The sequence below is a fragment of the Meles meles genome, chromosome 13, assembly GCF_922984935.1.
Source record: "Meles meles chromosome 13, mMelMel3.1 paternal haplotype, whole genome shotgun sequence".
Taxonomy (NCBI): Eukaryota; Metazoa; Chordata; class Mammalia; order Carnivora; family Mustelidae; genus Meles; species Meles meles.
The window spans coordinates 5,998,285-6,023,635 of NC_060078.1; the positions used below are offsets into that span (position 1 = coordinate 5,998,285).

The 25,351-nt window shown below is 40.2% G+C and overlaps 1 protein-coding gene across 3 annotated transcripts in view; it reads left to right on the forward strand.

Annotated features, from left to right (window-relative positions):
• The window catches only part of TBCE (tubulin folding cofactor E), an 81,216-nt gene that overhangs the window by 34,132 nt on the left and 21,733 nt on the right, over positions 1–25,351 (forward strand). For all 3 annotated transcript variants that reach the window (XM_046027871.1, XM_046027872.1, XM_046027873.1), the window contains exon 3: positions 3,794–3,878. In XM_046027871.1, the coding sequence (XP_045883827.1) occupies positions 3,794–3,878 (85 nt within the window). The remainder of the gene's footprint in view (positions 1–3,793; positions 3,879–25,351) is intronic.

Sequence of the window (25,351 nt, forward strand, 5' to 3'; positions counted from 1 at the left end):
TTCGCTGCCTTAAGAATTCTGTGCCCCACCTGTTCATCTCTTCCTTCCCCCTAACTATTTTTAAAATGTTAACATTACTTAATTGTGTAAAATATATATACCATAAAATTAACATCTTGACCTTTTGTTTTTTCTCTCTTAAACCATTTTTTGGGGGAAGATTTTATTTATTTGACAGAGAGAGCTATAGTGAGAGAGGGAACACAAGCAGGGGGAGAGGGAGAGGGAGAAGCAGGCTTCCTGCCAAGCAGGGATCCTGATGTGGGGCTCGATCCCAAGATGCTGGGATCGTGACCTGAGCCGAAGAGAGATGCTTAATGACTGAGCCACCCAGGCGCCCCTCTTAAACCATTTTTAAGTGTATAGGTAAATAGTGACTAGGGTACCTCATATAAGTAGAACCATAGAAGCCTTTGTCCTTGCAGGATGGCTTTTTGTACTTAACAAAATACCTTCAAGGTTCATCCATGTAGCGTGTGCGAGAACGTCATTCCTTATAACGGCTGAATGTTCCATTGTATGGATATCACATTTTTTAATTTGTCCGTTTGTTGATGGAATTTGGGTTATTTCTACCTTTTGCCTGTTGTGGGTAATGCTGCAATGAACACTGGCATATGAGTGTCTGAGTTTTTTTCTTTTTTTTAAAGATTTTATTTATTTATTTGACAGAGAGAGATCACAAGTAGGCAGAGAGGCAAGCAGAGAGAGAGAGAGAGAGGGAAGCAGGCTCGCTGCTGAGCAGAGAGCCCGATGCAGGATCCCAGGACCCTGAGATCATGACCTGAGCCGAAGGCAGCGGATTAACCCACTGAGCCACCCACGTGCCCCGAGTGTCTGAGTTTTTATAATGCTTGTGGTTATATGCCTGTAAGTAGAATTGATGAGTCATATGGTAATTCTACGTTTAGCTTTTTCAGGAACCACCTGAAAATGTTTTCCAAAGTGGCAACACCATTTTCTGTGTCCACCAGCAGTATATGAGGGTTCTGGTTTTTCCACATCCTTGCCAGCACTTGTTACTTTCCATTATTTTGGCTATAGCCATACTATTAAGTGTGAAGTGTATCTCATTGTGGTTTTGATTTGGATTTCTGTAATGACTAATGATCATCTTTCTGCATGTTTATTGGACATGTGTATATCTTTGGAGAAATGGCTATCCAAGTCCTTTGTCCATTTTTTCAGTTGGGTTGTCTTTTTTTTAGCTTTTTATTTTAATTCCTGTTAACATATGGTGTTGTATTAGTTTCCAGTGTACAGTCTAGTGGTTGAACAATTCCATACATTACCCAGTGCTCATTATGACAAGTACAGTCCTTAATCCTCTTCACACATCCTGTTTCACACATCCCCCACCCACATCTCCTCCGGTAACCATCAGTTCGTTCTCTATAATTAAGAGTCCATTTCTTGATTTGTTTCTCTCTTTTTTTTGCCCTTTGCTCACTTGTTTTGTTTCTTAAATTCCACATATGAGTGAAATAAGGTATTTGTCTTTCTCTGACTTATTATAGTATTATATTCTCCGGCTTCATCCATGCCATTGCAAATGGCAAGCTTTCATTCTTTTTATGGCTGAGTAATGTTCTATTGTATATATAGACCACATCATCTTTATCCAGTCATTCACGCGTGGACACTTGGGTTGCTTCCATATCTTGGCTATTGTAAGTAGTGCTGCTATAAACAATAAGCATACATGTATCCCTTTGAATCATGTTCCCTAGTTCCAGAATTTTTATTTAGGGTTTGTAAAAAAAAAAAAAACACAGTTGTAAAATTCTCTGCTGAAATTTTAAGGCCATCCTTTATTTTCCTGAAAATATTAAGCATAGTTAAAACTCCATTATGCAGATGCCTGATGAATCTGTTTATGTTGGCTGTTGTTTTCCTTGGTTCTCAGTCACAGAATCTTTGTGTTTTTCTGCGCTTGGATATTTTTGTTAGAATGCCCATATGATGACGAAAAATTGTAATTCCAGCTTGCAATAGTGTTATCTTCCTTCAGTCCTTTCCAAGGATTTACATTTAATCCCTACGAGGGTTAGTTTATGTATCGCTGGTGTCTCCTTACTCTTAGAATGAAGACATCTTGAGCTCAGTACAAATCCTAGAGACTTTCTCAGCAACTTGGACCTTCCTTGGGGGGCTGTGATTCTCAGTATTGATTTTTTAGCCCTTGAAATCTGTCCAAAGCTCTGTTTAGCTTTTTAGCTTCTTATATCAGAATTACCAGATGCCTTAGGGAAAAACATTGCTCTAAATGTTTATTAGTTCAACTCTTTGGGTTTCCCTTTTCTCCCACATGTTGTCTTTGTAATTCTTGGCTGCCTTAGTAGCTCTCTGGGATGTACACACTTATCTTTAAAATTATAGTAAATATACATAACTAAATTGACCATTTTAACCAGTTTTCAGTGTAGAGTTCGGTGGTATTAAATACATCTACGTTGTTGTGCAACCCTCACCACCGTGCCCCTGGAACACTTCATTTTACGGAACTGGAACTCTGTACCTATGAAATAATAATTCCCCATTCTCTTCTCCCCTCAGCGCCTGACAACCCCCATTTTACTTTCTGTCTCTATGAATTTGACTGCTCTAGGTGTCTCGTGTATGTGGAATACTATCTTGTCTTTTTGGGTTTGGCTTATGTCATTTTAGCATAATATCTTCAAAGTTCAACCACACTGTGGCATGTCGCAGACTTTCATTCCTTTTATTGGTTGAATAACCTTCTGTCGACTGGATACACCACATTTGGTTTGTCCATTCATCATTAATGGACACTTGGGTTGCTTCTGCCTTTTGGCTATTGTTTATAATGCTGCTATAAACCTAAATATGCAGATGTCTGGGTCCCTGCTTTCAGTTCTTTTAGGTATATACCCAGAAGTGAAAGTGCTACATGATTTGGTAATTCTGTGTTTAGTTTTTTTGAGGAACTATCCTACTGTTTTCCATAGTGGCTGCAGTATTTTACATTCCCATGAGGAGGGCACAAGGGTTGTAATTTTTCCATATCCTCACCAGCACTTGTTATTTTGTTTTGTTTTGTGTTTTGACTTTGGCCATCATAATTGATGTAAAGTGATTTTCAAAAATAGTTTATCTAGCTTTTCTAGTTTTTACTAGGAGGGTTGATCCAGAACTGAACCACTCCATCTTTCTTTTGCACCTAGCACAGTACTGTACATAGAGTGTTCTGGAAACTGAAGGGGTATACAAACACAAGGTTTGCGTCAAAGACAGCAAAGTGTGATGGGTAAGCCTTGGCTTCTGGAATTACAATCACCTGGGTTTGAAGTTGTGTGACTTTGAGTGAGTTATTTTACTTATGTTGAATAAGGATACTATTTATATATAGATTTTTATTTTATGAAAAGCCGAATAGTGGACTAGGACTCCAAAAACTTGGGTATTCGTCCAGGAATTAGTAAAAAAGAAGGTAATACTATCTGCTTGACAAGGACAAAGTGTCTTGTGAGAAGAACATGAAGTAGTGCAAAGAAAAGTTTCTGGCAGTCAATAAGTGCTCAGGAAGTTTTAGCTATTGTTTCTTTCAGTTGTAGTTTTTGTTGGCTTAGGAACCAGACATGCTAGCTGTCATATTTGCTGATTGCAGTCCCAAGTCCCAGGTTAACTTGCTCTTTTTCAAAAGATATTTTTCGCCCCCAGTGGTGTCTGTGTGATAGGGTTTCCATTGCTAACTGTATTTGCTTGCAGCAAAAAGGAGCATTAACTATCTCCATCCTCACTTAGTCCTCATTTTTTTTTCTTATTCTTTTAGGACTCTGGTTAGGAGTAGAATGGGACAATCCCGAGAGAGGAAAGCATGATGGAAGCCACGAGGGGACTGTGTATTTTAAATGCAGGTAATTTTTCATTATGAATTTGCATGGTTGTTTCAGGTAATATTCAATAGTTGAATAAAGGGGGACGGAGAAGAAGAAATGTTTGGCTTTGGGTATAGTTATAATGTAGACTTTGATGTATTCTAAAAAAAAAAAAAAAAAAAACTATTTTGCAGATTTTTTTCCCTTAGCTTTTAGAACTCTGGCTCTTCACAAGTAAGATTGCTTGCTTTTTCCTTCTTTGGGTTTTGTTTCTTGACAGCTTTTTAAAATTGGATAAATATAAACATTTCTCATCGATTAACAATTTAAAGTCCACTAAGTGAATAATAAAAAAGAGAAATAACCTAGATATCCAATAAGAAGCAGTTGATTAAACAAAGTACAGACCATCTGAATAGGGGACTGCTAGCCCGCTGTCCAAAAAAGTGCTTATATTGCTTATCTACTAATATTTTTAAAAATTTATTTATTTATTTTTTTAAATAAACATATAATGTATTTTTATCCCCAGTATCTACGAATATTTTTAACTGCTTGAATTCAGAGAAACTTTATGAAGCTTTGAAGAGGATGGTGGGATGCTTTCAGACAGAATTTTTAAAATTTTTGTTGTTTTCCTTAGTAGGTTGCAGTTTCTCAGAAAGACCTTGGTGTGTTTTTTGTTGTTGTTGTTGGTTTTTGTTTTTTGTTTTTTGAGAGAAAGCACAAACCAGGGGGAGGGTAGAAGGAGAGGGAGAAACACACTCCCCACTGAGCAGGGAGTACAATGCAGGACTGACCCCAGGACCCTGGAATCAAGACCTAAGCCGGAGGCAGGGGTTTAACCAACTGAACCACTCAGAGGGATCAAAAGATCTTTTAACATTAAGCTTATTGTCCCTTAAATGTGGCACAGTGAACGCAGTCCTGGCCTGGAAGTCCAGAGGTCTCTAACTCTGCTCTCGACAATCCTCATGATCCTGAATAAGACTGAATTTACTAACCTCTAAAATGGGGATCAAAATTAGATAAAAGCAGAATATATTTCCCAGCCTACCATTCTGTAATTTTAGAGAATCAGGGTGGAAGAAGAATCAGGCAGATGGCAGACTTGGAATGAGGCCAGCTCAGAATGTGTCAAGAGTTCATGGAAGATACGTTTAGGGAGGTGTGGAAATAAAGATTCCTTATCCTGGCTTGTTGATCCCTCACCTTCCTGAACCATGACCTCATAAACCTTCCAGTGAAGGAACTTTTCCTCAAGAGCCTGCCCAGCACAGTTCCCTTTTCTAAAAGCGTGCCCATGTCATTCGTGATTGCATGGACCTTAATGGGCTCTAGGTGGAGTTATGTTTTCAGTCTTGGTTATTCCTAGTGTAAAAATGGAGAGTTGTTTCAGTCTTAGCAGACCTTTGGGATTTGCCCTGAAGTGCTGATGGGAGGCCTCTGTTCAGAACAGGGACTCATTGTTTGGATTCTTCCCCTTGGAATAGCATTTGCTTATTTCCTTATGTCTTCTAGTGTGGTCATGCCTGAGCATTTACAGACTGAAATACATACTCTCCTGTTACAAACTACTGTTCTTTCATTTCATTGAAATGAGCCTTTTGTTGATTTTAAGTCTTATATGGGTAGGTAATGTTAAGTATGTATTCCATTGCAGAATATTTATGGGGCAGTACAGAAGGGAGCATTGGGTCTGATGTGGTGGAGAACCACTGGTTTAGACTAAGAGAATCACCTTTATAGTTGTTAATGCTTATATTGTCATAATTAGGAAGGACATGACTAATAGAGATCGTATCGGTATTGTGGAATCTCTGCCTCATACAAAACATTACGTTACATGTATTTGTTATTAAGTTCATTGATCTCTTCCTAATATATCATACACACTTCTTCCCTGTCAAAACCCGTGTTTGGAGGTGGCCGTATGAGGTGATCTGGTCCACCCTCTAATCCTTTTTTGACAGTGTCATGTCAACTACTTGGGTGGTGGCAGGGGTGGGGTTGATCATTTCATGTCACTCTAATTTCAGTCTGATCTCTTGTATGACCTGAGGTACGTCTGGCAATCTTCTGAGCTACTACTCATAATTAATATTTGTGACACAAGTTTACAGGTTTATCCTAGAACTTATGGCTGTGAATCTCTCATCAGCATGCTCCCAGGCGCTTCTGTTCTCCATCTGTTGTTTTTTTGGGGTGTAGAGAGGTTCAGTTAAGGTGATTAACCTGGAAGTTCTTTCCACCTTGCCCCTAGACAGCAGAATGATTTCCAGGTTTGTTTTTTTTTTTTGTTTAACCTAAACTAGAGAGTATACTCTCAACGGAGCCCTATGGGTCAGTATTCCACTGTTCAGTTTTTATTTAAAGTGTTCCTTTCTAAACAGTTACCTTTTTCTTCTGATGAGCATGAAATCTTCTTTTCTTTCCTTTTTTTTTTTAATATTTATTTGAGAGAGAGCACACACACACAAGCGGGGTGGGGGTGGGAGGAAGTGGCAGAAGAAGAGGGAGAAGCAGCTCCCCGCTGAGCAGAGAGCCCAATGTGGTTCTTGATCCCAGGACCCTGAGATCATGACCCGAGCTGAAGAAAGATGCTTAACTGACTGAGCCACCCAGGCGCCCCCTACCCTGCCACCTTTTTAAAGAAATCTGAAAATGTAACCTTTTTCTGTGCCTGGCTAGCTCAGTCAGTAGAGTATGTGACTCTTGATCTTGGGGTTGTAAGTTGGAGCCCCACGTTGGGTGTAGAGAGTACTTAAAATCTTCAAAGGGGTGCCTAGGTGGCTCAGTTGATTAAGCGTCCTACTGTTGATCTCTGCTCAGGTCTTGATCTCAGGGTAGTGAGTTGAAGCTCTGTTTTGGGCTCCATACTCAATGTGGAGCCTACTAACTAACTTTTTTTTTTTTTTTTTTAATTTATTTGACAGAGAGAAATCACAACTAGGCAGAGAGAGAGGAGGAAGCAGGCTCCCCGCAGAGCAGAAAGCCCTATGCGGGGCTCGATCCCAGGACTCTGGGATCATGACCTGAGCCGAAGGCAGAGGCTTTAACCCACTGAGCCACCCAGGCGCCCCACTAACTAACTTTCTAAACAAGTGACTTTTCTTTGGCACCAGTGAATGGAATACTTGACATCAGAAGAAACGCACTGTTCTAGACTTTGTGCACAATACTGGATAACGTACAAAATAGAATCTTGATTTGCTCATCCTGCATGTGTCGTAAGATTGTTGTAAAGTATTTTGAGGTTCTTAAGTGAGCATTAATGGATTAGTATAAATTATTCTCCTGCTATGGTGTAAAGAGTTAAAAGAACTTTTTAAAAAAAGTCACTCTGTACTGATAGTTTGCAGGCAGGGCACATTTCTGCAAAAGAGAAGAAGAGACGTATTTCATTCTTGGAAAACTCCCATAAATCAGGGCAAAATAAAAATTGCGTCACTCAGGGTCAGTCTACAAAAAAACTGAGCTGTTTTTCCATTGGAAAATTAGTCTACCAGGTCAGTTCTCACGTAAAGCACTGTACATCAAGTGAAATGGAAGTTTTGCAAGCTTGCCTAAAAGGCTCTAAACATGTCTAATTTTGTCTGCAGCAGAATAGGGTATGAAGATCAACAAGATTTACTGCAGTCTCCCCAGACACCCGGCCTTTCCCAGGAGGTAGCATCTAAAGCCCCAACAAGAAAATGCTTACTATGGTTAATTGGTCTGTGGAGGACCCTTGCCTTTGAGTAATGTTGCCAGATTCAGGAAAGAAAAATATGGAATGCATAGTGAAATTTGGATTTTTAGATCAACAGCCAGTCATTTTTTAGTATAAATATTAGACATGTATGGGACATACTTATGCTAAAAAATGATTGGCTATCGATCTAAAATTCATATTTCACAAAATTCATCCTGAATTTTAGCTGACAAACCTGTTGGGGAGGTAATAGTGCAAATTGAATCTCAATGACAGGGCTTCGTGACCGTCCTCCATTCCCACAAGGGCCATGGTCGGGATGTTGATTTCATTCAGAGCATCTGTAATTGGTGGGGAGGAGGAGGACAGAACCAGCACAAGCTGAATGCTTACGAGGGAAAAATGTTTGGACTCTCCTCCTTCCATCCCCCCCAATTTTTTTCTTCTCTTTGGACAGGGTTCAGAATTTCAGTGTTTTGATCTACCATCTCAGTAATCATCTCGAATGAGTCTGTAGATTATTAGTTTATTTTTGGATATTTATTGTTACTGGTGGGCCTTCATTCACTTGGTATTTTTCAGTATTTGCAGGTCTGTTTTGTTTTCTGAGAAACCCTCCAGGAATGTTCCAGAGGAGACTGATCTTTGATGTTATCCTTTGATCTGTAAAGGGCATAGCATCCACTTTGCAGCTACCTAATACATACCATTCTAACTCCTTTGATCTGCCTGCTATCAAACTAAACAGTAATACAGATCTCTTCTTGAATGGTTCATTACCACTGTTTAAAAAGTGTGAATTTAGAACAAAAAGTGAAAACCATGGCATTTGTTTTGTATTATGTTTTCTCATTTATTAGAACTGTGCTAGTTTTTAAACTTATGTACTCAAACTGTTTCATTTATTCTTTTGTTGCCATATATTTGGCACACAATGTTATGCTAGTTTCAGGTGTACAGCATTGTGGTTTGACAGTTCTGTGCATTGTACAGTGCTCACCACAGTAACTGTAGTCCCCATCTGTCAATGGACAGTGTTACTATGGTAGTGTTGACTATATTCCCTGTACTGTAGTCTTCATCCCATGACCTTTTTTTTTTTTTTTAAAGATTTATTTATTTATTTGGTGGGGGACAGAGGGAGAGAGAATCCTTAAGCAGACTCCCTGCTGAGCACAGGGCCCGAGGCTAGATCCCAGGAGCCTGAGACCATGACCGGAGCCAAAATCAAGAGTCAGCTGCCCAACTGACTGAGCCACCCAGGCACTGCCCCACCCCATGACCTATTTTTTTTTTAAAGATTTTTTTTATTTTATTTACTTGACAGAAAGAGATCACAAGTAGGCAGAGAGGCAGGCAGAGAGAGAGAGGGAAGCAGGCCCCCTGCTGAGCAGAGAGCCCGATGCGGGACTCGATCCCAGGACTCTGAGATCATGACCTGAGCCGAAGGCAGCGGCTTAACCCACTGAGCCACCCAGGCGCCCCCCATGACCTATTTTTAACTGGAAGTTTGTACCTCTTAATCCCCTTTACCTGTTATGCTTATCCCCACCTGCCTTCCCACTTTGGTAACCACCAGTTTGTTCTCTGAATTTAGGACTGTGTTCCTGTTTTTGCTTGTTTGTTCATTTGTTTTTTAGATTCTGCATATAGGTGAAATCATATGGTATTTGTCTTTCTCTGACATATTTCTTTTTTTTTTTTAAGATTTATTTATTTATTTATTTGACAGACAGAGATCACAAGTAGGCAGAGAGGCAGGCAGAGAGAGAGAGAGGAGGAAGCAGGCTCCCTGCAGAGCAGAGAGCCCAATGCGGGGCTCGATCCCAGGACCCTGGGATCATGACCTGAGCCGAAGGCAGAGGCTTTAACCCACTGAGCCACCCAGGCGCCCCTCTCTGACATACTTCATTTTTCATAATACGCTGTAGGATATTGTTGTTGTGAACACGTAGTGCATTCCTATTGTGGATGGCAAGATTTCATTCTTTTTTTTTTCCGAGTAATTGTTCCATCGTTTATTTGTATGTCTGTATCTCATCTTTATCCATTCATCTGTGGATGGACACTTAGGTGGCATCTGTATCTTGGCTGTTTTAAATAATACTGCAATAAACATAGGGATGCATGTATGTTTTTGAATTAGTGTTTTGTTTTCTTTGGTTAAATACCCAACACTGAAATTGCTGGATTGTATGCTATTTCTACTTTTAATTTCTTTTTTTTTTCCTCTTTAAGATTTTTTAAATTTATTTGACAGATAGAGATCACAAGTAGGCAGAGAGGCAGGCAGAGAAAGGAGGAAGCAGGCTCCCTGCTGAGCAGAGAGCCCGATGCGGGACTCAATCCCAGGACCTCGAGATCATGACCTGAGCTGAAGGCAAGAGGCTTAACCCACTGCGCCACCCAGGCGCCCTTCTACTTTTAATTTCTTAAGGAACTTCCTTACTGCTTCCCATAATGGCTGCACCACTTTGCATACCCACCAACAAGTGCACAAAGGTTCTCTTTTCCCCACATCTTTGCTAACACTTACTTGTTGTCTTTTTGATAGTAGCTATTCTGACTGGTATCTTATTTTTTTTTTGTATCCATGTGTGTGTGAACGTATTTTTAAAGATTTCATTTTATAGAGAGATATGAGCAGGGGGAGGTGCAGAGGGAGAGCAAGAACCAGGCTCCCCACTGAGCAGGGAGTTGGATGCAGGGCTTCATCCCAGGTCTCGATCCTAGGACCCTGAGATCATGACTGAGCTGAAGGGAGACGCTTAACTGACTGAGCCACCCAGGTGCCCCTTGTTTTAATTTTTTTTTTTAAGATTTTAATTTTTAAGTAATCTCTTAGCCCAGCATGGGACTTGGCACTTACAACCCCGAGATTGTGACCTGAGTTGAAACCAAGAGTCAGACACTCAAGAGACTGTACCACCCAAATGTCCCTAAGATTTTAATCCCTACACCCAGTGTGGGGCTCGAACTCTCAACCCAGAGATCAAGAGTTGCATGTTCCACCACTGGAGCTAACCAGGTGCCCTGCATTTTTGTTTTGTTGATGGGCTCCTTCCTGTGCAAAAACTTCTTAGTTTGGTGTAGTCCCCATAGTTTATTTTTGTTTCCCTTGCCTCAGGAGACATATCCAGACATATCCGTTATTTTTGTACATGGTCTAGGAAGGTGATCCACTCTCACTCTTGCATGTAGCTATCCAGTTTTCTTGACATCATTTACTGTGAAGACTGCTACTGCCCCATGGTATATTCTTGTCTCCTTTGTCATTGATTGATCATTGGGGTTTCTTTCTCCCCCTGGGCTTTCTGTTCTTTTCCATTGATTTATCCATCTGTTTTGCGCCAGTATCTTATTGTCTTGATTAGTTCAGCTTGGTAGTATACCTTGAAATTTGGGATTGTGGTATCTCCAGCTTTGTTCTCCTTTCTCAAGATTGCTTTGGCTATTCTGAGTCTTCTGTGGTTCCATATAAATTTTAAGATTATTTGTTCTAGTTCTGTGTAAAATGCTCTTGGTACTTCGATAACGATTGCATTAAACCTGTCAGTTGCTTTGGGTAGTAAAATGGACATTTTAATGTATTCTTCCCATTCATGAGCGTGGAGTATCTTTCTATTTGTTTGTGTCCTCTTCAGTCTCTTTCATCACCGTCTTACAGTTTTCAGAGTAGGTCTTTCACTTCTTGGTTAAATTTATTTCTAGGTGTTTTAGTCTGTTTGATGCAATTGTATGTGGGATTGTTTTCTTGACTTCTCGTTCTGCTACTTCATTATTAGTGTATAGAGATGTAATAGATTTCTGTGTGTTAATTTTTTATCCTGTAGCTTTACTGAATTCATTTATTCTGATAGTTTTTTTGGTGCATTCTTTAGGTTTTCTATAGTATCATGTCATCTGCAAATACTGACAGTTTTACCTTTTTTTTTTTTTAAAGATTTAATTTATTTATTTGACAGAGGCAGAGACAGCAAGAGAGGGAACACAAGCAGGTGGAGAAGGAGAGGGAGAAGCAGACTCCTCACTGAGCAGGGAGCCCGACGTGGGGCTGGATTCCAGGACCCTGGGATCATGACCTGAGCCGAAGGCCGACACTTAACGACTGAGCCACCCAGGCGTCCCACAGTTCTACTTTCTTACCAACTTGGATGCCTTTTTTTTTTTTTTTTTCCTCTCTCTTACCTGATTACTCCTCTAGGATTATTTTTTCATTTAAGTCATATGATATTTGAAAAACAGATCTTCCAAAAAATTTAAAAAGGAAGAAAAGAAGATCTTCCTCATTCTGTTTCTATACCCTCCCCATTTTATTCCTTTAAGGCAAACCAGTAGTATTTCATAAATTTCATACTTTCCTTTCACAAGAATTACAAATTTCACTAGTTCTTTTAAAATTTTTTTTTTTTTTTTTTTTTTTAAGATTTTACTTATTTGTCAGAGAGCACAAGCAGGGGGACTGGCATGCAGGGAGAGCAGGCTCTCTGCTGAGCAAGGAGCCTGATGTGGAACCATCTTTTTTACTTAAAGATTTATTTATTTGAGAGAGTGCATGCATGTGAGCCCAGGATGGGCGCTGGGGGGCGGGGAGGTGGGAGGAGAATCTTAGGCAGACTCCCCACTGAGTGCGAAGCCTGATGTGGAGCTCGATCTCAGGGCCCTGAGATCATGACCTGAGTCGAAATCAAGAGTCAGAAGGTCAATCAAACAGAGCCACTCAGGCACCCCACAAATTTCACTAATTCTTAAATTAAGACCTATTTCATAAATGTGAGATTCTAGGAACAGTTGCTCACATGCAGACGTAGTTGTTTGTACACTTTGAGATCGGTATATAAACTGTTCTCAGTTGTCTGGAATTCAGTGCTTGACAACACTTCAGGCTCTAATTCAGCCTTGTATACGTAAGATGTTTACAATTAATAGCACTTATTTTTCAGGGAACACAGGATCTATTTGTGTTATGTCCTTAGAGAAAAATAAAGGAGATATCTAAAAGTGATCTCTGTAACATACTTCAGGAAAAGCAACATAATGTCTTATTTAAACATTTGTTTAAACCATAACGTTTTACTTCAAATGTTGTAGTTTTGTAAATGTTTCATTGTCAGTGATACTGTTTCTGCTGCACTGTTTTCTTTATTTTCATCAGTATTTCCACAGAGGATCTAACCCTTTCACCAGTCTGCTCAACCTGCACAGTTCAGCTACGTTTCTATTTCTTTTTTGAATACACTCGAGACCCAGGGTTCTTTTTGTGCTTCACATTCTTGCAGGAGGCATAAAACAGTCTATTTTTTTTTTTTAAACTTATGTATTTAAGTAATCTCTCCACCCGACCTAACACTTGAACTCCTCTAGATGGGTCAGCCTCTCTCTTCTTCCCACTGTTTTTATACAGTGTCTGTTTTCCAAGAGGGTGGAAATGAGGACTGTGAGGCCTCTTAAGGCTTAGGCTTCACTCTATTGGTACAAGCAGGTCACCAGGTGAGCCTAGATTCAAGAGGAGGGGAAATGGGTTTTACCTGGTAGTGGGATAAGTGGCAAAATCATATCACCAAAGGGCATTGGGCTGGGAGTCATCTGTGGATGTAACCCACACAGTTCACCAGCTGTCAGTTACTCACATCTCTTCCCCATGCCAGGTTCACTCCTCTCACCTCCAATAGTCCTAGCCCCTTTCGGCACTGGCTCGAAATCCAGGGTGTTGCCATCAAAATTAGTTCCAGGTACCAGTGAGGCTCCTTGGATGCAATTTCTGGTGCAGGTACTCAGGAGGGGCTCCTTGATCCGGATCCGAGAGGTAAAAAGTTCTTGGCCCTCCTCACACCCAGTGCACAGTGACGAGAGGGAAGGAGTAATTGCAGTTACTGGTTCCAGGAGAAGCACACAGCAGCCACTGATCTGTATGGTTCTCGTCTGGCCTGGTGCTCCTTGCAGTTCCTCTTCCTCTGACGCATGGAGTGTTCCTTTTTACTTTTTTTTTTTTTTTTTAAGATTTTATTTATTTGACAGAAATCGCAAGTAGGCTGAGAGAGGGAGAAGCAGGCTCCCTGCTGAGCAGAGAGCCCAATGTGGGGCTCAATCCGAGGACCCTGAGATCATGACCTGAGCTGAAGGCGGAGGCTTAACCCTCTGAGCCACCCAGGCACAACCATGGAGTGTTCCTTGTTGAGGGCCCATCTCTCTTCCTTGGAAGCACAGCTTGCCAGTAAATGTAATGGTTCAAACCAAGATACCTGTAACATGAAAGCACCTGGAGTCATTCTTGACACCTGCTTGGCTCTCAGAAACGTTGAGTTGTGCAATAGTACCTTCTCAATAGTGAACGCTGCTCTTGTGGAACATTCAAAGCATGGGTGTTTCAACTTTCATGCACAAGTTAAATATATCAAAGATGGAAAATTCACAAATTAATGATACCATATTTCTTGAAATTTTTGCTTAGTTTTTTAAAAATAATAACCTTTAATCTTCTTTTATAATAACCTTTTGTTTTGCCCCTCCTTGTTTCTTAATTTGCTTTGAAATTTGATTCAGTTAAGATAAGATTCTCTGCTATGTAGATTTGATCTATGTGAATCCAGATGGCAAATACCATGCTGGGGAGCTAAAATACTACCTTTTTTTTTAAAACTGAATATGTATCTCATATATATATATATACTTGTATGTGTATATATATATACACACACATATGTATATATGTATACCTGCAACTATATATGTAGTTAAAATATATAAATAAATATATATGTACAAACTTTTTAAATTCAATTAACATATATTACTGGTTTCAGAGGTACAGGCCTGTGACTCATCAGTCTTCTATAATACCCAGTGCTCATGACATCACATGCCCCCTTAATGTCCATTGCCCCAGTACCCCAACCTCCCACCTGTCCCCCTCCAGCAATCCTCAGTTTGTTTCCTAAGATTAAGTCTCTTATGGTTTGTCTCCCTCTCTGGTTTTGTCTTGTTTCATTTTTTTCCTCTCTTCCCCTATGATACTCTGCCTTGTTTCTTAAATTCCACGTATCAGTGAGATCATATAATTGTCTTTCTCTGATTGACTTTTTTTGCTTAGCATGATATCTCTAGTTCCATCCACATCATTGCAAATGGCAAGATATCTTTTTTTGATGTCTGCATAATAATCCATTGTGTGTGTGTGTGTTTCTATATATACTGCGTCTTCTTTATCCTTTTCTATATTGATAGACATCTGGGGTCTTTCCATAGTTTGGCTGTTGTGGACATTGCTGTTATAAACATTGGGGTGCAGGTGTCCCTTCGGATTACTACATCTGTATCTTACATAGTAGTGCATTTGCCCTACTACATAGAGTACATAGTAATGCAATTGCTGGGTCATAGGGTAGCTCTACTTCCAACTTTTTGGGAACCTCCATACTGTTTTCTATAGTGGCTGCAGCAGCTTGCATTCTTTTTTTTTTTTTTTTTTAATTTTATTTTTTTTATTTGTTTATTTGCAGCATAACAGTGTTCATTGTTTTGGCATCACACCCAGTGCTCCATGCAGTACGTGCCCTCCCTATTACCCACCACCTGGTTCCTCAACCTCCCACCCCCCCGCCCCTTCAAAACCCTCTGGTTGTTTTTCAGAGTCCATAGTCTCTCATGGTTCATCTCCCCTTCCAGTTTCCCTCAACTCCCTCTCCTCTCCATCTCCCCATGTCCTCCATGTTCTTTGTTATGCTCCACAAATAAGTGAGACCATAGGATACTTGACTCTCTCTGCTTGACTTATTTCACTCAGCATAATCTCTTCCAGTCCCGTCCATGTTGCTACAAAAGTTGGGTATTCATCCTTTCTGATGGAGGCATAATACTCCATTGTGTATATGGACCACATCTTCCTTATCCATTCGTCCGTTGAAGGGCATCTTGGTTCTTTCCAGTTTGGCGACCGTAGCCATTGCTGCAATAAACATTGGGGTACAGATGGCCCTTCTTTTCACTGCAAGTTAGTGCAGCCACTTTGGAGAACAGTGTGGAGATTCCTGAAGAAATTAAGAATAGAGCTTCCCTATGACCCTGCAATTGCACTGCTGGGTATTTACCCCAAAGATACAGATGTAGCAGCTTGCATTCTTGCCAACACTGTAAGAGGGTTCCCCTTTCTCTGCATTCTTGCCAACACCTGTTATTTCCTCACTTAATTTTAGCCATTCTGGCTGGTTTGAGGTGGTGTCTCATTGTGGTTTTGATTTCTATTTCCCTGGTGATGAGTGATGTTGAGCACTTTTTCACGTATCTGTTGGCCATTTGGATGTCTTTTTTGGAGAAATGTCTGTTTATGTCTTCTGCCCATTTCTTGATTGGATTATTTGGTCTTTGGGTGTTGAATTTGATAAGTTCTTCATAGATTTTTGGATACAGCCCTTTATCTAATATGTCATTTGCAGGTATCTTCTCCATTCTCTCAGTTGTCTTTGGTTTTCTTGACTCTTTCCTTTGCCGTGCAGAAGCTTTTTGTCTTGACGAAGTCCCAGTAGTTCACTTTTGCCTTTGTTTCCATTGCTTTTGGTGACGGGTCTACCAAGAAGTTGCTGCAGCCATGGTCAAAGAGATTGCTGCCTGTGTTCTTCTCTAGGATTTTGATGGATTCCTATCTCACATTTAGGTCTTTCATCCATTTTGAGTCTGTTTTGTGCATGGTGTAAGAAAATGATCCAGTTTCATTCTTCTGCATGTGACTGTCCAGTTTTCCCAACACCATTTGTTGAAGAGACTGCCTTTTTTCCCATTGGATTTTCTTTCCTGCTTCATCAAAGATTAATTGATCATAGATTTAAGGGTCCACGTCTGGGTTTTTATTTTGTTCCATCGTTCTATGTGTCTGTTTTTGTGCCAGTACCATACTGTCTTGATGATTACAGCTTTGTAAGAGAGCTTGAAGTCTGGAATTGTGATGCTACCATTGGTTTTCTTTTTCAACATTCCATTGGCTACTTGGTGTCTTTTCTGATTCCATACAAATTTAAAGATTATTTGTTTCATTTCTTTGAAAAATGTTGTGGTATTTTGATAGGGATTGCATTGCATATGTAGATTGCTCTAGGTAGCATAGGCATTTTAACAATATTTGTTCTTCTAGTCCATGAGCGTGGAATGTTTTTCCATTTTTTTGTGTCTTCCTCAGTTTCTCTGATGAGTGTTTTATAGTTTTCTGAGTACAGATCCTTTGCCTCTTTGGTTAGATTTATTCCTAGGTATCTTATGGTTTTGGGTGCAGTTATAAATGGGATTTACTCCTTAATTTTTCTTCTGTCTCATTGTTGGCGTATAGGAATGCAACTGATTTCAGTGCATTGATTTTTATATCCTGCCACTTCACTGAATTCCTGTATGAGTTCTGAAAATTTGGGGGTAGAGTCTTTTGGGTTTTCCATATACAGTATCATGTCATCTACAGAGAGTGAGAGTTTGACTACTTCTTTGCCAGTTGGGATGCCTTTTATTTTTTTTTATTGTCTGATTGCTGAGGCTAGGACTTCTAGTACTATGTGAGGAGCAGTGGTTATAGTGGGCATCCCTGCCATGTTCCTGACCCTAGGGAAAAAGCTCTCAGTTATTCCCGCATTGAGAATGATATTTGCTGTGGGTTTTTCTTTTCTTTTTTTTTTTTTTTAAAGATTTTATTATTTTATTTATTTGACAGATAGAGAGATCACAAGTAGGCAGAGGCAGGCAGAGAGAGAGGAGGAAGCAGGCTCCCTGCGGAGCAGAGAGCCCGATGCGGGGCTTGATCCCAGGACCCTGGGATCATGACCTGAGCCGAAGGCAGCGGCTTAATCCACTGAGCCACCCAGGCGCCCCTTGCTGTGGGTTTTTCATAGATTGCTTTTATGATATTGAGATGTGTATCCTCTGTCCCTACACTGTGGAGAGTTTCTATCAAGAAAGGATGCTGCACTTTTTCAAATGCATTTTCTGCATCTATTGAGAGGATTATTTGGTTCTTTTTCTTTCTTTTATCAGGGTAGTGTATCACATTGATTGATTTGCGGATGTTGAACCAGCTTTGTAGCCCAGGAATAAATCCCACTTGGTCATGGTGAATAATACTTCTACTGTGCTGTTGGATCCTGTTGGCTAGTATTTTGGGGAGAATTTTTGCATCCATGTTCATCAGAGATATTGGTCTGTAATTTTTTTTGTGGGGTCTTTGTCAAATATTTGACACAAATATTTGAACAAATAATGTAAAATGTCTATACTACCCAAAGCAGTCTACACATAATTTAATGCAATCCCTATCAAAATACCAACCACATTTTTTACAGAGCTAGAACAGTCCTAAAATTTTTATGGAACTACAAAAGACCCTGAACACCCGAAGCAACCTTGGGATCAAGGTAATGCTAACCTCATAGAGTTTGGAATTTTTCCTTCCATTTGTGTTTTTTGAAACAGCTTCAGATGAATTAGGTATTCTTTTTTTTTTTTTAAATATTTGCTAGAACTCCCCTGGGAAGCTGTTGCTTGTTGGGAAATTTTTGCTTTAATTTTCTTGTTGGTTGTGGGTTTGTTCAGGTTTTCTATTTCTTCCTGGTTCAGTTTTAGTATTTTATACATCTCTAGGAATGCATACGTTTCTTCCAGATTGTCTAATTTGTTGGCATATAATTGCTCATAATATGTTCTTATAATTGTGTGTGTTTGGTGTTAGTTGTGATCTCTCCTCTTTCATTCATAATTTTATTTATTTGGGTCCTGTCTTTTTTCTTTTTGGCAAGTCTGGCCAGGGGTTTATCAATCTTATTCTTTGAAAGAACCAGCTCCTAGTTTCATTGATCTGTTCTACTGTTCTTTTGGTTCCTATCTCATTGCCTTCTGCTCTGATCTTTATTATTTCTCTTCTCCTGCTGGGTTTAGGCTTTATTTGCTGCTCTTTCTCCAGCTTCTTTAGGTGTAAGGTTAGGTTGTGTATTTGAGACCTTTCTTGTTTCTTGAGAAAGGCTTGTATTGCTATATATTTACCTCTTAGGACCACCTTTGTGGCATCCCAAATATTTTGAACAGCTGTGTTTTCATTTTTATTTGTTCCCATGAATTTGTAAATTCTTCTTTAATTTTGTGGCTAACCCATTCATTCTTTAGTAGAATGCTCTTTAGCCTCCATGTATTTGAGTTCTTTCCAAATTTCCTCTTGTGATTGAGTTCCAGTTTCAAAGCATTGTGGTGTAAAAATATGTAGAGAATGATCCCAATCTTTTGGTATTGGTTGAGATCTGATTTGTGACCCAGGATATGATCTGTTCTGGAGAATGTTCTGTGTACACTCAAGAATGTGTCTTCTGTTGCTTTGGGATGGAATGTTCTGAATATATCTGTGATGTCCATCTGGTCCTGTATGTCATTCAAGGCCCTTATTTCTTTGCTGATTTTCTGCTTAGATGATCTGTCCATTTCAGTGGGGGTGGGGGTTTAAAGTCCCTGATATTATTGTATTATTGTCATTGTGTTTCTTTGATTTGTTTTTAATTGGCTTATATTTTTTGCTGCTCCCATGTTAGGGGCTTAAATATTTGTAATTGTTAGATCTTCTTGTTGGATAGACCCTTTAATTATGATACAGTGTCCTTCCTTAACTCTTATTGTAGTCTTTGGTTTAAAATCTAATTCATCTGATGTAAGGATTGCCACCTCAGCTTTCTTTTGATGTCCATTAGCATGATAATGGTTTTCCACCCCCTCCAACCTGGGGGTGTCTTTGGGTCTAAAATGAGTCTCTTCCAGACAGCATATTGATGTATCTTGCTTTTTATCCATTCTGATACCCTGTGTCTTTTGGGGGCATTTAGCCCATTTACATTCAGAGTAACTACTGAGAGAGAATGAATTAGTGCCATTTGTATTGCCTGTAAGGGACTGTTGCTGTATATTATTTCTGTTCCTTTGTGGTCTGTGTTACTTTTGGGCTCCCTCTTTGCTTAGAGGATCCCTTTTAATATTTCTTTTTTTTTTTTTTTAAAGATTTTATTTATTTATTTAATAGAGAGAAATCACAAAAGAGGCAGGCAGAGAGAGAGGAAGGGAAGCAGGCTCTCCGCTGAGCAGAGAGCCCGATGCGGGACTCGATCCCAGGACCCCGAGATCATGACCTGAGCCGAAGGCAGCGGCTTAACCCACTGAGCCACCCAGGTGCCCCCTTTTAATATTTCTTATAGAGCTGGTTTGGTGATCACAAATTCTTTTAGTTTCTGTTTGTCCTGGAAGCTTTTTATCACTCGTTCCATTTTGAATGCTGTATTTCTCAGATATAGTGAATATAATTATATTTAACACATCAGATGTTTTATTTTGAGTAGATGCTTATTTAAAAAGTTGACTTTTAAAGTTTTTATTTCAATGCCAGTTAGTTAACATACAGTATAATATTAGTTTCAGGTGTACAATAAAGTGATTCACACTTCCGTATAGTACATGGTGCTTATCACAAGTGCCGGTTCTTAATCTTTCTCACCTATTTAACCCATTCCGCCATGGCAATCAGACAACAAAAAGAACTAAAAGGCATCCAAATTATCAAGGAAGAAGTAAAACTTCCATTATTTGCAGGTGACATGATATTCTATATAGAAAACCTAAAGACTCCACTAAAAATTGATAGAAAGGGTACATGAATTCAGTGAAGCAACAGGATACAAAAGCAATGTGCAGAAAACTTGCAAGTTCTATTACTAGCAATGAAGTAGCAGAAAGAAATTTAAGGAATCAATCCTATTTACAGTTGTCTCCAAAACCGTAAGGTATCTAGGAATAAAACTAGCTAAAGAGATGAACAACCTGTATTCTGAAAACAATAAAACACTGATGGAAAAAAAAGATTGAAGATAACCTAAAGAAATGTGAAGACATTCCATGCTCATGGATTGGAAGAACAAATACTGTAAAATGTCTATACTACCCAAAGCAGTCTACACATAATTTAATGCAATCCCTATCAAAATACCAACCACATTTTTTACAGAGCTAGAACAGTCCTAAAATTTGTATGGAACCACAAAAGACCCTGAACACCCAAAGCAACCTTGAAAAAGAAAAGCCGGGGTGCCTGGGTGGCTCAGTTCGTTAAGCGGCTGCCTTCGGCTCGGGTCATGGTTCCGGGGTCCTGGGATTGAGCGCCGTGTCAGGCTCCCTGCTCAGTGGAGAGAGCCTGCTTCTCTCTCTTCTTCTGCCTGCCGCTCTGCTTACTTGTGCTCTCTACCAATTAAATAAATAAAATCTTTTTTTAAAATAATGAAAATTAAAAAAGAAAAAGAATGCAAAGCTGGAGGCATCACCGTTCCAGATTTCAAGTTATATTACAAAAGTGTAGTGATCCAAACAGTATGATATTGGCACAAAAATAGACACGTAGATCAAAAGAGCAGAAAAGGGAACCTAGAAATGAACCCACAAGTATATGGTCAGTTAATCTTCAACAAAGCAAGAAAGAATATCCAATGGAAAAAAGACAGTCTTTTGTTAAATGGTGATGGGAGATTTGGACAGTCACATATAGAAGACAGGCCCAGCCAGCCACTCCCAAGATTGGAAGCCACCTTAGCCCAGGTGCCGGTCATCTGACTGGAGCCATCTGGGATCGTGAAGACCTCCACTGACTCCCCGCTGAGTGCAGTCACCCGGATCATGTCACCTGACATCACGAGAAACAAGGACCGCTCAGCAGAGCTAAGCCTGCCCCAGTAAATTACAAGAAATAGCAGACCACTGTTTTAAGCTTCTATGCTTTGGGGCAGTTTTTATGGGGCAGTAGAGAACAGGTTGCGTGTGAACTTTATCTTGTGTATGTTAACAACTGTAGTTTTTCTTAGCAAAACCATACATCATTCATAGGGTGAAATTGTTATATCACTGATATTAGACATCACTGATGTTAGATGCCATAGGAGCCCAGCTGGACATGCTTGGCAGCCAGTGCTTGAGTGTAGAAAATGTGGCTTCTGGGATATCCCAGTATTTTGGGAGATGTCGGCTTCTGTTGACCAGTGTATTAGATAAGATACTGTGTAGAAAAGACTGCTGCGCTGATCTGTGTAGAAAGGCTTGTGCCAGGCAGTATAGTGATGGCTTACATATTATGGCTTATTTAGTCCTTATAAATAACCTCATTTGACAGGGCTTTATAAATGAGGAGACTCAGGCTGAGAACATATAATCACCTCCCTGAGGTCAGAGAGCCAGTAGGTAATGGAGCCCAGAAGAATCCCTGGTTGGCCTGACTCCAGAGTGGTAGCGTCCCCATCCTGCTCCTGCCTCCCATCTTAGGAACATATCTGTCGGGATGCTTGGTCTACCCATTCGGAAGAGCGTATGACTCTTGATCTTGGGGTCATAAGTTTGAGACCAACATTGGGTGTAGAGATTACTTAAAAATAGAACTTAAAAAAAGGGATGCTATATGTTCATTAGGAATTTAACTTAGGGAATGTGTTCAATTTGCCAAAATAAAGCATTGATTTGTATCTGTAAGCCCAGACAAAGATGTGGGAAAGGACAATGCACTAGTAATCAGAAATCCAAGGTTTTTGGTCGTGGCTGTGATACCTCTAACAGTGGACCCCAGTTTCCCCAGCTGAAACAGGGCTGGATTAGATGAGAGTTTCTTAAGGTGGGACAGGAGGCCCACTGACTTCAGAATGTCCTGGGGCATTGTTCTAAACAAGCAGATTCCTAGGATCCAGTAAGATTTTCAGATGACTTTCTGCTTTTTAGGTTATGTTTAAGAAGTCCTAGCCTAGGGGATCTCTCAAGTCCATCCCTTTGAACTCTTAAAAAATCATGCTAGCTGTATTTGATCTCTTTAGCTGAGTAGCATAGCTGTGCTTCTTAAAACAGCACTTTTTTTTTCCATTTTATTTATTTTTTCAGCATAACAGTATTCATTCTTTTTGCACAACACCCAGTGCTCCATGCAAAACGTGCCCTCCCCATTACCCACCACCTGTTCCCCCAACCTCCCACCCCTGACCCTTCAAAACCCTCAGGTTGCCCCAACCTCCCACCCCTGACCCTTCAAAACCCTCAGGTTGTTTTTCAGAGTCCATAGTCTCTTATGGTTCGCCTCGCCTCCCCAATGTCCATAGCCCGCTCCCCCTCTCCCAATCCCACCTCCCCCCAGCAACCCCAGCACTTTTTTTTTTTTTAAGATTTTATTTAGGGGTGCCTGGGTGGCTCAGTCGGTTAAGTGTCCACCTTCAGCTCATGTCATGATCTCAGGGTCCTGGGATCGAGCCCCGCATCAGGATCCCTGTTCAAGGGGGAGTCTCCCTGTCCTTCTGCCCCTCTCCCTGCCCATGCTCTCTCTCTCTCTCTCTCTCTCTCTCTCTCTCAAATAAATAAATACAATCTTTAAAGAATGTTTTATCTGAGAGAGAGGAAGCATGCCCAAGCGTCCAAGGAGGAGAGGCAAAAGAGGAGGGGTCGAGGGAGAGGAAGAAGCAGGCTCCCTGCTGAGCAGGGACCCCTGATATGGGGCTCCATCCCGGGACCCTGAGATCATGACCTGAGCCCAAGGCAGACGCTTAATCAACTGAGCCACCCAGGTGCCCCCCAGAACTGTGTCTTTTACAACATGAACCTCTCCTAGGGTGAAAATGTAATATTTTCTAGGAAGCTTCTGGTAGTCTGTGATCCTCTGATACCACAACGTACCGTACAGACTCAGAATTTGATTTTACTGCAACAGAGAATTTAATTTCCTGCATCATCAGTTCTCCCCTCACCACTGGATTATTTTCAACAGCGTACAGATCTGACGCGCCCACCCATTATAAGACGCTGTTGCCCTGTGCTCTTCTCCCCTTTGCAGTGAAGCCCTCAGGGCGAGACTAGGAAGGGCTCCCTGTCGTCTCAGCGTCTGGAACTCGCCCCCCAAGCTGCTGCCCCGTGGCTCCCTACTGGGGTTAACTTCCTGCATCCTTTCCTAGCACTGGACCTGGTTGTCCACTTCCATCACCGGCTTCCAGGACCTCACACTCTGGGGTTCCAGTGACTTCTGGGCCATTTTTTCTTACCCATGGCATCACTTCTAACTTTCGGGGATCACAACCCCCTTTCATCTCTGCAGACCCACTTTAAAAATGTGTGTGTTTATATGGATGAAATGTATCAATCTGAGTTTTCATCCTTTTTAATCATGGTGATTTCTAGGAAGCTTTGATTTCTTTTAAGTGTCAAAGGTTATGCTCTGGAAGAGTGTTTATAATTTTTGACAATTTATGTATTTCATCATTTATTCTCCAAAGTGATCAAATGATAACATCATTTATGACTATTATATAGTAGATACTTAAATCATCCTGAAAATAAGGTCTCATTGCCATGATGTAATGCTGAAACCTGAAATTTAAGGGGTCCAGAGACTCAATTTGAATCTCTTGAAAAGCCTGACAAAGTGGTCATTACATTGAGTAATATGATTAGTCTTAATATTAAATCTACTAAAAATTTCTCTAAAACCTGAATAGAAATTGTGGCGAAATATCCTATATTTCTGTAGAATTCTTCCCACATTCTCTCTTTTAGGCCCATATTTAACCTTTTATTTTTTATAAGATTTTATTTATTTATTTGACAAAGGTGTGGGAGAGAGAGAGCACAAACAGGGGGAGCAGCAGGCAGAGGGAGAGGGAGAAGCAGACTCCTCACTGACGGGGAGCCTGATGCAGGACTCAATCCTAGGAGCTTGGGATCATGACCTGACCTAGAGGTAGATGCTTAACTGAATTAGCCACCCAGGTGCCCCATATTTAACCTTTTAATATTTAATATTTAGCTGAAGGTTGTTACTTTTCAGCTTTTGTACCTAAGCCTGCTACCCACAAATGTTTTTATCTCTTTGTGTCCTTATTCAGTCTTTGTCTGTCTGTAGATGTGATTCCTCTATAGTTGTGTTATGTACAATTTGGTTCAGTTTTTAGAAATCTCAACATTATTCTGTGATTAATTTTATTAAGTGTTACAGCTAGAATTTTTAATGACTACATCTGTCTGGTTTACTTAAACGTTCCTATCCAGCTGGGCTTTTTTATGGTTTCCAGAGTTCCTCAGTTACAAATAAATGCTATTATACAGAATCTTTGTAAATGCAATTATGTTTTTATTTTTAAATTATTGCCTGCTGACAAGTTCCAAGAGTATGATTAGACACTCAAAACCAAAGCCAATCTTGCAGTCTTTGAGGTGTTAGGATTGTTCTTTATTTTTTGCCGGTTTTGTTGAAAATAGTTTCATTATTTGAATTTGCATTTCTTAATCTTGAGCATGGTAAAACTTTCCCCTGTGGATTTAATATTTCTGTTTCCTGTTAGGTGAATTGTCTTTTTCATATTTCTTGTCTGTTTATCTGCTGGGACTTAAGCTTGCATAAGCTCACAGCCCTTTTTGATCAATCATATCGATTATACATTTGTATAGCACTTTCCCTTTTATGCTGATTTTGATTTTTCAGCATAGAGAAAATTTTGCCATCCTTCAGAACATTGCTTTTATAGCCATTCTGGTGAATGATATTTTCTTTTTCTTTTTAAAAATATGTGATTACTGGGGCGCCTGGCTGGCTCAGTCAGTAGAACAACTCTTGAGCTCAGGGTTATGGGTTCAAGCCCCACATTGGGTGTAGAGATTACTTAAGAATAAAATCTTAGGGGCGCCTGGGTGGCTCAGTGGGTTAAGCCACTGCCTTCGGCTCAGGTCATGATCTCAGGGTCCTGGGATCGAGTCCCGCATCGGGCTCTCTGCTCAGAGGGGAGCCTGCTTCCCTCTCTCTCTCTCTGCCTGC